General features: G+C 35.8%; 1 protein-coding gene across 2 annotated transcripts in view; it reads left to right on the top strand.

The window, feature by feature from the left end:
• The window catches only part of LOC128641990 (major facilitator superfamily domain-containing protein 1), a 145,673-nt gene that overhangs the window by 71,868 nt on the left and 61,181 nt on the right, over window positions 1–12,624 (top strand). For both annotated transcript variants that reach the window (XM_053694622.1, XM_053694621.1), the window contains exon 4: window positions 5,086–5,210. In XM_053694622.1, coding sequence (XP_053550597.1) covers window positions 5,086–5,210 — 125 coding nt within the window. The remainder of the gene's footprint in view (window positions 1–5,085; window positions 5,211–12,624) is intronic.

Below are 12,624 nucleotides of genomic sequence, written 5' to 3'. Positions count from 1 at the left end.
CAAATGCCTAATTATGTAATTGTTGCTGGATTAAAGAGCAGTGAAAATCGTCATTAAAGGGAAATAAAACCCAAAGGTTTTTCTTTCATGATTCAGATAGGGCGTACAATTTTATATACCTTTCTAATTTATTTATATTATCTAATTAGCTGCATTCTCTTATTATCCTTTGTTAAAGAAGCAGCAATGCACTACTGGGAGGTAGCTGAACACATCGGGTGAGTCAATAAGACAAGGCATATATGTGAATCCACCAATCAGCCTACCTAGTTATATTCAACAAAGGATACCAAGAGAACAAAACAAATTTGATAATATATTTGGGTTTCATGTCCCTTCAAACCCTTTAGGAATCTATATAAAAGATAGGTTTAACTTTTTTTTTTTTTTTCCCAGTAGGTAGCCCCCTGTCTACTCTACTCTCCTTTCCTTCTTTGCATTTTTAATAGTTCTATCACAAGATAAATGTGATAATTGGGTCTGGCAGTCAAAAAGTGGGAGGGGATAGGCGTATGCTTGTTTTTACTTACGCCCTGTGATTTTGTCTTGTTTTTTTTTCCTACCTAAACTAACCCTCATGGACATTTTTAAAGGGATAGGAAACTCCAAATTTTTCTTTCATGATTTAGATAGAACATACAATTTTCCAATTTACTTTTATTCTCAAATTTGCTTAATTCTCTTGTTATCCATTGCTGAAGGAACAACATTGCACTACTGGCAGCTAGTTAGCCAATCGCAAGAGACAAATGTGTGCAGGCACCAATCTGCAGCTAGCTCCCACTAGTGTAGGATATGTGCGTATTCTTTTTCAACAAGGGATACCAAGAATACAAAGCACATTTGAAAATAGAAGTGAATTTAAAAGTGTCTTAAAATTACCTGCTCTATCTGAATCATGCAAGTTTAGGTTTTTTACTATTAAAGGGATAGAAAAGTCAAAATTAAAGTGTGTCAAATAATCCCTGGTTAAAGATATATATGAAACTCCAGTTTTTCTTTCTTTTATGATTCAGATAGAACATGCAAATTTAAGCAACTTTCTAATTTATTCCTATTATCAAATTTTCTTCGTTCTTTTGGTATCTTTTTTGGAAAGCAGGAATTTAACCTTAGGAACCGGCCCATTTTTGGTTCAGCACCTGGGTAGCGCTTGCTGATTGGTGGCTAAATGTGGGAGTTTCAAGGGCGTTCTATAGGAGTAACCTGTATTTTCATGGTGAAACATTGCCGTGCGTTTCTTATATTCAAAGCACTGTCCTCCTTTTATTAGCGATTCTCTTTTCAGCCATAAAGTCTCTCCTGCTTTTCAGTGGTGATATATCCCAGTGTGACAAATCTCGTGAATTTACATATGCATAATTTGTTGCTACACAGAAAACATTTTTTATTTTCAGGAACGCATAGTCTATTTTGTGTATCTTTTTAAAGACAGCCCCCTCTGCCAGGTCAGCGGTTATGTTGGTGGGCTTTTGCTAAAGTTGCAATCCCCATTATACCCTATGGGGAGACACATCGCCACTTGTCAGCATGACAACCTTCAGACCACTTTTTTCGAATATATTGATGGACTACAAGCCTGGCGAACCGAAACAGGCAATTTCTTGTCGGTCTGATGATGTTTTGAATATTGGTGCCTTAAAAAGAACAATCAAATAAGGAACATTTTAGTACCTCTCTGTCACAGCCCCCCCACTGTGGACATTATTTTATTTAAACCTTTTGGTTAACTTTTTTTTATTTTTTATAACCAGATTAGTTCAGAAATGTTTAGTAAAGGTGGGGAGGCAATAGGCAAATTCAGCTATTTCAAATGAGAAAATACAGGTGAAAGATCTGATTGTAAACAATAAGTTAATATTTCAAGCTTACAATTAGTGATGCACCGAAATGGAAATTCTGGACCGAAACCGAATCCGAAAATCCGGGATGCACTTGGCCGAAAACCGAAACTGATACCGAAAATGTATTTTTTCAAATTATTTTTTTTAGTTTTTTTTTTTTTTTTTGCATAATTAGAGCTAATAAAAAAGAGGCCCACACTTTTATTGAAAGTAACACACTAAAATTGGACAAAAATATCTTAAAACAATAATATGCTACACAATAATTTTACCGGGAAAAAAATGCCATTTTCGGCAAAAATGTTTCTGTGACCAAAATTTTGGTGCATCCCTACTTAAAACAATTATACATATCAATATACTGTATTATTCTTCATTTAGTTCTATGTAACAGAATCCTATTTAAACGTTTTTTTTTTTTTTTTACCAATTATCCAAATAAAGTATAGTCCTAGAAAACTCATTATATGCAGAACAGTAAGTCAAGTAATAAACTTAAACAGCAGCTCTAGGCTAGCATCAAATTTGAAACATGCTACACAATATTTTTACCGAAAATAACAGGCAAAAAAAACGAAAACCGAAATAGCCAAAAATGCAATTTTCGGCCGAAACTTTCTGCGGCCGAAATTTTGGTGCATCCCTACTTACAATGTAAAAAAAAAAAGCTTTCAAATTTAAAAAGGAGAAAATAGTACACTGTTCCTTGAACACCTGTCATCTTCTGCAAATATTCTTCTTCCTCTCATCAAATAGCTTGCTGGACAGGGCTATAAATACAAAAGGAGAATGGAAACTATCATAGTATAGTAAATTATTATTATCATAGCCTGGAATAAATAAAAAAAAAAATATTTATTTCTGTAAATATCATATGTATCAGAAACTAATTGTTTTACTATAGGTTAAAGTAAATTTAATAATTTACTGAATGATAAAAATTTGATGCAATTTACAAAAGGATACAGTTTATTGAATTATTAAAATCTGATAAATTCCAAATGTCACAAAGCCACATGCCAAACACATCATCTATATACCACCTCCAGGGAGCGTCATAAATTTAAATGGTTAAAAAACTTTAACAAATTGACCATATAAACAACGTCATCCAAAAGATTATCTTATAGCCTGTTAATTGCACTTACTTGATATATGAAACAAAACTTCCATCATGATAAAAAATCTGTTTATCTCTGATGACATCATATTAGCCAGCCCCATAAAATGGTCATGTCTTCTTCATAAAATTTTGGCCAATCGCAGCACAGTAAATTTGCACATATTACCTTTGTCTAATTCGTTTATAACATTCTAAGTCACGCTTTCACACTTGAGCAAATAAACAAAGGAGGATCCGTCTTCACAATTCTCGGAGGTTCTGTCTCTTGCGAGACCATAGCCGTGCTTTCTGATAACCGTGCTTTCTGCAAAAAAAAAAAGGATAAATAATCTAGTTGTGCTATTTATCCCTGTGATTCTCCTACGGGCTGATGGTGACGTAGGCTATTATGTCAGTAGGACATTGCACATGCACAACAAAACTAGTGAACTGTGCATGCGTCGCATTAAAAAAGCACAGTGTAAATCATAATTTAAGGAACAGCTTTGCACTACTGGCACCTAGTTGACCAATCACAAGAGATAAATGGGTGCAGGCACCAATCGGCAGCTAGCTCTCACTAGAGTAGGATATGTGCGTATTCTTTTACAACAAGGGATACCAAGACAAGGGCATTCCATGGGCATATATGAAAATGTCGCTCTAATCCCAGTGTAATTCAGTAAAGATTTTCTCACTGCAGATCTCAGTGTTTTTCCCCCCCGCCAGTTAGAAGGTGGCGAACTTTTCTCAAAACACTGAAAATATTTAAAGTAACAGTCAAGTCCAAAAAAAACGTTCATGGTTTAAATGGGGAATGTAATTTGTAAACAACTTTCCAATTTACTTTTAGCACCAATTTTGCTTTGTTCTCTTGGTATTCTTAAGCTAAACCAAGGAGGTTTATATGCTAATTTCTTAGATCTTGAAGACTGCCTCTAATCTGAATGCATTTTGACCACTAGAGGGCATTAGTTCATGTGTTTCATATAGATACCATTGAGCTCATGCACGTGAAGTTACCCGGGAGTGAGCACTGATTGCCTAAAATGCAAGTCTGTCAAAAGACCTGAAATAAGGGGACAGTTTTTAGAGGCTTAGATACAAGGTAATCACAGAGGTAAAAAGTATATTATTATAACTGTATTGGTTATGCAAAACTGGGGAATGGGTAATATTATTTATTATTATTATTATTATTATTATTATTATCAGGTATTTGTAGAGCGCCAACAGATTCCGCAGCGGAATCTTTTTAAACAACAAAAATTCTGGTGTTGACTGTCTCTTTAACACCCTAATAGAAAAACACATGCATACAAAAATAGAAGCGATAGTAAGATGCTATATGCAGAAAGCAGCATAATGTGATTTATATTGGCTGCAGGATTTCATTTTTAAAGTGTCCCCCTGCTCACTGCTACTTTTGCTCAATGGTGTCCCTTTCCAGCCAGTTCCATTACTTTTATATAGGAGCCATCTCACCTGTCGCAGGTACTGTCCCTTTTTTTTTTTTTACAATAATTCTACTAAGGCACCCCCTGCGAGGGTCAGTGCTTTTAAAACCACTTGTTATCTTGAGAGATTTAGAAAATTGGCTCCTTAGTGCTTAATGATGAAAAACCTGCTGGCAAGAAGAGAAATTGCAATATCTTTGGGGTTTATTGTTAGACCTTATACTGTAATGTGAGTCTCTCCTTCACATCCAGAACACCACACAGTAAGATAACCCACTCTCAGGCTAAAATTTGCCTTCCTAAAATTCTTTGAGGGATCTCACAGTACTGATGAGACTTCATAGATAATTTCATCAAACCAGAGAGCTTTAGATCACAGAGCCCTCAATAATCCAATGCATTGTTAAAAACACATTTCCAAGTATGTTCTGGTTCCTCAGCGGTATTTGCTCATTCACCTTCTTGAGCTTCAACATCCTCTGGAGCTAAAATAGTGGTTTCTCTGATGTAGTTTTATAAAGCAGCAGTATGGTCATCTCTCCATACTTCCCACTAGAGGTTAAATACTGAAACCTGTGTAAAAGCTGGTTATGTTACTATGGTACTGCAATTAGAGCAAGAAAATGTTCCAGTTTGGTACTGAAGAATCAATTGTCTTTTTTTAATTTTTGTCCTTTTACAGAACCTGACGTGCTCCAATGGGACCCAGTCTAACAGCACACACGGTAACAGCAGCACAGGCTGTGTGGAGGGGCTTGGAATGACCCCTGAACAATACAATCTGCTCTATGCCATCTACGCTTGGACGTAAGTTAAATGTGCAGCACCGTTTCATAATGTTTTTAACCTGCTTATAGACGCACAGTGATCATGCCATTTATAAGGGAACAGCCATAGGCATTGTGCAATATTATGTTTCATGTTCAGAATATAAACAATTTGCAAATAAGACTGTTGGACAAGACCTGGGTAACTTACTTACAAGACTTAAAGGGATATAAAAGGGCAAAAAGAAAATGCTCTAATATGTTACAACATTCTAGTATTTGACTGCTGCTTTCATATAGCTAAGTGTTTAATCCCTGCAATGTCTGCTTCAGAGCAACAATGCACTACTGGGAGCTAGCTAAACACATCTGGTGAGCCAATGATGTAGCATGTGTATGCAGCCATCAATCACCTACCAGCTCCCATTAGTGCATTGCTGCTGCTGGAGGATACATACATATGCTTTTCAACAAAGCATACCAAGAGAACAAATTAAATTTGATAATATAAGTGTCTACTTACACATTTTTCTGTGGAGCATATATATATAAAACACACACAGACGTGTTGAAACTATTGGTACCTTTGCAAATTGCATGTTGACAAGCCACAGTCCTTCTGGGAAAAGTCCTTTGGACAGACAAGACAAAAGTTGAGCATTTTGGCAAATCACAACAACTCCATGTTCACAGAAGGAAAAAAAAAAAGCCCTTAAAGAAAAGGTAAAAAAAAACACCCCTACCGTGAAACTTGTAGGAAACTAAGTGATGTTTTGCACTTGCCTTGCTGCCTCTGGCACTGGGTGCCTAGAATCTGTGGAGGACGCAATGAAATCAGAAGACTATCATTCTGGAGCATAATGTCAGAAAGCTGTGTCTCCGTTGCGGGTCAAGGGTCTTCCAGCAGGATAATGAGCTATAACTTACCTCAAAAAGTACCCAAGAATGGATGAGAAGAAAACATTGGACCATTCCAAAGTGGCCTTCTATAAGTCCAGATCTGAATCCCAAAGAACATTTGTGGAAAGAGCTAAAACTGACAGGAAAAGGCACCCATCAAACCTGAGAGAACTGGAGTAGTTCGGTCAAGAACAGTGGGACCAAAATCCCAATCGAAAGGTGTAGAAATCTTTTTCAGAACCACAGAAAGTGCTTGATGGCAGTTATTGTTTTTAATGTATGTGCCACAAAATATTATAAGAGTACCAATATTTTTGTCTATGCATTCTTATTTATTTTACTGTTTTTAAAAGTAATATGTGAAGTCATAACTAAAAAGTGAAGCTTCTGTTCTATTACATGGTTTGGAAAAATGCAAGGTTCTACATTTTGGAAGTAAAAATAAGCAGGCTACGTATTTTTTAAATGGGACAAGACTTAGCCAAACACAGGAGGAAAGGGATTTGGGAGTAGTAATAGATAACAAGCTAAAGATGGGTGCACAATGCAGGGCAGCGGCTTCAAAGGCTAATAAGATACTAGCATGTATTAAGAGGCATTGATTCAAGGGAGGAAAGCATAATTCTGTCATTATATAAAGCCCTGGTAAGACCTCACCTTGAGTTTAGAGTGCAGTTCTGGGGACCAATTGCTAAAAAAGATATTGCAGAACTAGAAAAAGTTCAGAGAAGGGCCACAAAGCTAATAAGGGGATTGGAGAAATTAACCTATGAGGAGAGGCTAGCCAAACTGGGTCTGTTTTCTTTAGAAAAAAGGCGCTTGAGAGGTGACATGATTACTTTATATAAATATGTTCAAGGCCCATATACAGAGATGGCAGAAGCTCTGTTTATTCCAAGAAAATTGTTTCTGACAAGAGGTCATAATTTAAGGTTGGAGGAAAGGAGATTTAATCTCCTGCAACGGAAACGTTTTTTCACTGTAAGAGCAATAAAATTGTGGAACTCATTACCAAAGGAGGTAGTGAATGCCAATACCATAGATACATTTAAAAACAGTCTAGATAAATTTCTGTATATAAACAAAATTCATGGATATGATTGCTAGTATTAAATGGGTCACATTTTAATGGGGTTATTTAAGCTTAACTGGAGCTTTTTGTAAGTATTTTAGATTTGTATAGGTTGAACTCGATGGACTTCAGTCTTTTTTCAACCTTATCTACTATGTTACTATGTTGTTACATTTGGAATAAAGCATGGTGGAAACCAATACTTTTGTCAATTTTTGTTTAGAGAAAATTGTGTTTTTTCCTAAAGAGAGGAAGGGTATCAATACTTTTGGTCACGATTGTGTATGTAAGGTTTTAGCTCTATACATACATGTGGTTTTTATTGATGCCAACATCTGCTGACACACTTGTGCAATGATATATACTTGTACTACTAACAAAAAAGCACATTGTGACGACCAGGGTTATCCAACCCTGCGCCAGTCACTTGTTTGGCACAGAAAGGGTTATCAGACCCCTTCTATTGTCACTAATATGTCACAATCTAGCTACGCCAGGCAAGCTTATGACTAAGTTCAGTGGGTGCAAGGGTTAACAACACTCTCTAGTCTGTACTAGACGTAAAAGAAATGCCCAAAACTCCCCTTTAATGCCACCCACACTGAACTAAAAACATATAGCTCCAAGCTGCCACCACTTATGATTTATTAAAGGGAAAATCCTAAGGAAAAACCCAGACTTACACATTAACTCTCAGAATACAATTTAGCAGAAAATAACCTAAAATATACAGTTCTAATACTCCAGTCTCTTTCAGTAACGTGATTTAAATATTAGACAAAGGCCAAAGCTTAATAAATTAATTATTTACTATGCCAAAAATTATTATGCACAATGCATTTATTAATAAAAAGTTGTTACAAATAAAATTACACACAAGCAAACAGTTTTTTAAAATAAAAAGAAGAAAAATGGAAACCGTATACTGTACTAGTCTTTGGAATCTGATGTGCCAGGGAGATGGCATGAAGCAATGGGTCCTTACCCTGTAGAACAGCTTCCCTTGTAAGAATGACAATTTCATTGTTAAAACACAAGACCCTTATACCTTTTTTCAATAGATCAGGTTGCCTGTCCTCACCCCCTTTGCAGTGGCTGGCTGGGAAACCCCCTATCTTTTACAACAGTCAAACTTTGACTGACTTTATAGAACACATCATAATTTTCTGCTAGATGCATCAATTTTCATATAGTCAGAAAGGCAATCTCTTATTTGCATTGTGAGAAACAGTTTGATACCAAATATGACATGGTTGTCATATTTCCCTTCTTCTAATGTCATAACCTTTTTTAAACACACATCTTACATTGTACCAATGTCCTTTTATTGACCTCATCAGGATCTGGGGAGAGGGCACTGCTTATTGTCTTTGGAACCAACACTTTTATGGTCTTGCTGCCTTAATGACTTATTCAAGTGGAACTCTGAAACAATTTATAATGTGGTCTGATTTTATCACAAAAACCAAACATAAACACAGGACACAGTTCTTGAAAAAAACAAATGGGTTTTTTTTAGCTCACAGGCTAAAGAAAATTAACCCCTTGGCAGCTAAATCATGAGGTATTTGTGACACACATCTTTAAGATTACCTCTTACAAGGTTAAATTCTGATAAAACTCATTCCTACTTTAGATATACAGTGTTTGGTTAAAGTGGCACCAAACTAAGATGTTAAGTAAAGCTAATCTTACCTAACTGATATAAATTAGACTTTTAATCCATGGCCACTCAATTCCTACAGTAAATTTCTCGATCTGACCCCAAGTATTTTCTTATATTGCCCAGCTAAAAAAGAATAAAAAACAGAGGCGCCACCATGGCCTAATATCGCCAGTACAGGTAAAATGAGCAGCAATATGAGAATGTGAATACTCACAAACATAAAGCACCCCACTGGTGCTAGTAGAGCAGACTGACACTTCTCAGTGGTTCAGCACACTGTATCCAAAGCGCAGAGACGGTCAGGAATCCTCTGACACTCCAATGTATATGTGCCTATGGATAAAAGAAAAAGCAACACGACATGGCCCAATATCATCAGGACAAGGGGAAAATAATACCAATTGCTTGCACTTACAAGATGGTGGGCACCTGCAGGTGCAATCTCAGCAAACTGGAGCCAAAACGTCGCCCAGTAGACTTAAAACAGCAATCCTCAACAGGAACCAGGATCAACTATATAATTTATCACAGGAGGTGAAAAAAATACACACAATAGCACTTGCTATTGTGTGTATTTTTTTCACCTCCTGTGATAAATTATATAGTTGATCCTGGTTCCTGTTGAGGATTGCTGTTTTAAGTCTACTGGGCGACGTTTTGGCTCCAGTTTGCTGAGATTGCAGGTGCCCACCATCTTGTAAGTGCAAGCAATTGGTATTATTTTCCCCTTGTCCTGATGATATTGGGCCATGTCGTGTTGCTTTTTCTTTTATCCATAGGCACATATACATTGGAGTGTCAGAGGATTCCTGACCGTCTCTGCGCTTTGGATACAGTGTGCTGAACCACTGAGAAGTGTCAGTCTGCTCTACTAGCACCAGTGGGGTGCTTTATGTTTGTGAGTATTCACATTCTCATATTGCTGCTCATTTTACCTGTACTGGCGATATTAGGCCATGGTGGCGCCTCTGTTTTTTATTCTTTTTTAGATTCCATACTACAGGATAGCCATCCTTTGACAGAGTGCAGCCTCAAACATCTGGGAACTGTCATTACCCTGGACTCAGACTTTCACATTATCATTATTTGGTTTTGAATTGGTTTTAATATTTTTTCCAATCTATGTTTATATTCCAGTAATATATATATATATATATATATATATATATATTAGTTTTTTACTATTATCATTTTCAGCATTGTGGTTACATACTTATGTCCACATTTTAGATTTTTTTAGGGTTTTATTTATAGTTTTATTATTGTTGCTATTATCATATTTCTAGATTTAGGCCTGTTTTTTTCTGTTGAGACATTACAAGCACTACCATATCACCTATTATATTGGAACTGAGGAAGCGCCCCCTAAGGACGTGGTGTGTCCACTGAGTACACACCACTCTCTCCATACATACTTATATTGCCCAGCACCATTGAATGTTTTTAGTTCATCCTTGCACTACAGCCAATAAGAAGCCATATTGCATTCTCCAACTGCCTCCCTCTCTTGCTTTTATTCAGTGACTGTCTTGTATATGTACAACCAATGTACATTGTACACAGTATTAAATATTGTATTATTTAATCGAATCTGTAAACTGTAGGGAATTCACACATGCCAGGTCACAGGTCACCAAATTTAGTTTTTTTTTTTTTTTGTTGTTGTTTTTTTTTTTTTGCTGCTGTGAAATGCACATGATTCAGATGCCACACTGCTAACTAAAATATATACATGAGGCCAACACAACCTCAGACAGGGCAGATTCTTACAATGTGCATCAGACTCCAAGGACAATTATATCATGGGACAGGAGGTTAAAAACTATGGAAATGGGGACCACTGGCAAGTGTGGCAAAAACATTTTATGCAAAAATGTTTTTTTAGAATGTTTAACGTGCTTTTAAATGATTAGTGTATTAATCTTAAGACACTTGGAAATACTACATTTTGTAATATTCTGATACAAATACACAGTAAAATTAAAAACACACTGACGATGCAAATAGTGGTACAGCACATTGTGCTCACAAAAGCACTTCATTCAGGCTTAGGTCCTGTTATTCAAAACCTCTCTGCTCAAGTGAGATATTATAAAATGATACATCACCACCGCGAGATCCCTAGTGAAATATTCAAAAGGCAGATTTTGCTTTGCTTCTCCAAGGGGCGTTCCCTGCATATCTGTATGTGAAGAAGAGACAAACCCAGTGCAATATAGCACTGCATGACATGACAGTTCTGCTGCATTTACATTTTGTGCTTTTATATTACTTTACACTTCAGATTACATTGTACAATATTTAAAGTTTGCACTTTCTATATTGTATTTTTATTTTGTAAACAGCAGTGTATTTAGGGTTGTGATTTTACAAAATTTGATTATGCTTTTTTAGTTTATGCCTAACAATAAAAAATTAGGCTCATACTTTGTATATTTATGTATTTCCTTTACAAATTAGATTGCACTTTTCATGTCTTATTTACATTTAAAACTGAAAAACTCTCAGCTTAAGTTTCCCAAAGAGCGTCATTACTTTCTATGGGCCAGATAATCAAACATTTTCTAGTTTGGAGAGAGATTATACTGCTGACTTCACAGGGGCAGAACTCACTGAGTTTCCTAAGAAAAGGGGAGGAACCTGGAAATACCAAAAGAGATGCCTTCTATAGAAAGTAATGAAGCTCTCTGGGATACACAATTTCACATGGGAGAGAAGGTAACTAGAGAACCCCTGGCGCTGATATAAACGCTCTGTTTGCATCAATTCCAAATTAAACAAATGTTTTTCACTACAATGTAACTTGCTTTTGTCTATATTTTAGTATATATTACTTTTTTGTTAATTTAAATAAGTGTATTGAGAATTTTGAGCAAACTTCACCTGTATACAGCTGGCGAGACAAATCGGTGAGAACAGCTTGTTTAAAATGCTTAGAAAATTTCACAAGACTGGTGAGAGAGCTCCAGATATACCCTGGGAACTCTTCTGTTCAGCCCAGGGAACTGCCCTGTCCCTTCCACTTTCTGAAACGGTCCATTTACAATGGAGAGAATACAAAGTGCAATGCAATTTGTAAAAGATAAACCGAAATATACAAAGTATGATCCTAAGTTATTAAAGTAACACAGAAACTTTCAAAGCATAATCAGAATTTTTAAAATCACTGCTAGATCCAAATTTAAATGTATTAAAATACAAACAAGAAAGTGTAAAGCTTAAATGCAATAATACTGAAAGGACCTCATTTGAAATGTATGTAATATAAAATACAGTGCAAAAAGTGTAAGTGTAACAAAACTCTCCTCATATCATGCAGTGCTATATTGCACTGGGCTTGTCTATGCTTCACATACATAAATTATAGAGATCTCGCAGTGCTGGAGAGTTCCGCCCTTTTTTTTTTTCTTTCTTTTTTTTTTCTTCTTTTTTTTTTAAATTTAGTGAGTTTAGCCTTTGTGAAGTCTGAACTACACTAAGGAGAACACCTCTTGTAATTACAACATTTTTTCTACAGCCTTCCAATAAATGAACATATCGGCATAGTCTGAACTATACTTCTATTTTCAAATTTGCTCCATTCTTTGTGTCCTTTTTTTTTTTTCTTTCTTATTAAACTTGTTAATATTGATGTTTTAAATATAATACAACAAATCAGAAATGTAAGGTATATGCAATAGCCCATTAGCAAAGGAACAATACAGATATATCTGACTGTACACAGTAAACCTCAGACTTTCTTGCTTAAAGGGACACTCAAGTTAAACGTTCATGAATCAGAGCAGCCATTTTAAACAACTTTCTAATTTACTTCCA

This window comes from Bombina bombina, chromosome 11 (assembly GCF_027579735.1).
Source record: "Bombina bombina isolate aBomBom1 chromosome 11, aBomBom1.pri, whole genome shotgun sequence".
In the NCBI taxonomy this organism is placed as follows: Eukaryota; Metazoa; Chordata; class Amphibia; order Anura; family Bombinatoridae; genus Bombina; species Bombina bombina.
Note: the sequence above shows the minus strand (reverse complement) of the source record. Positions and strands in the feature narration are given on the sequence as shown.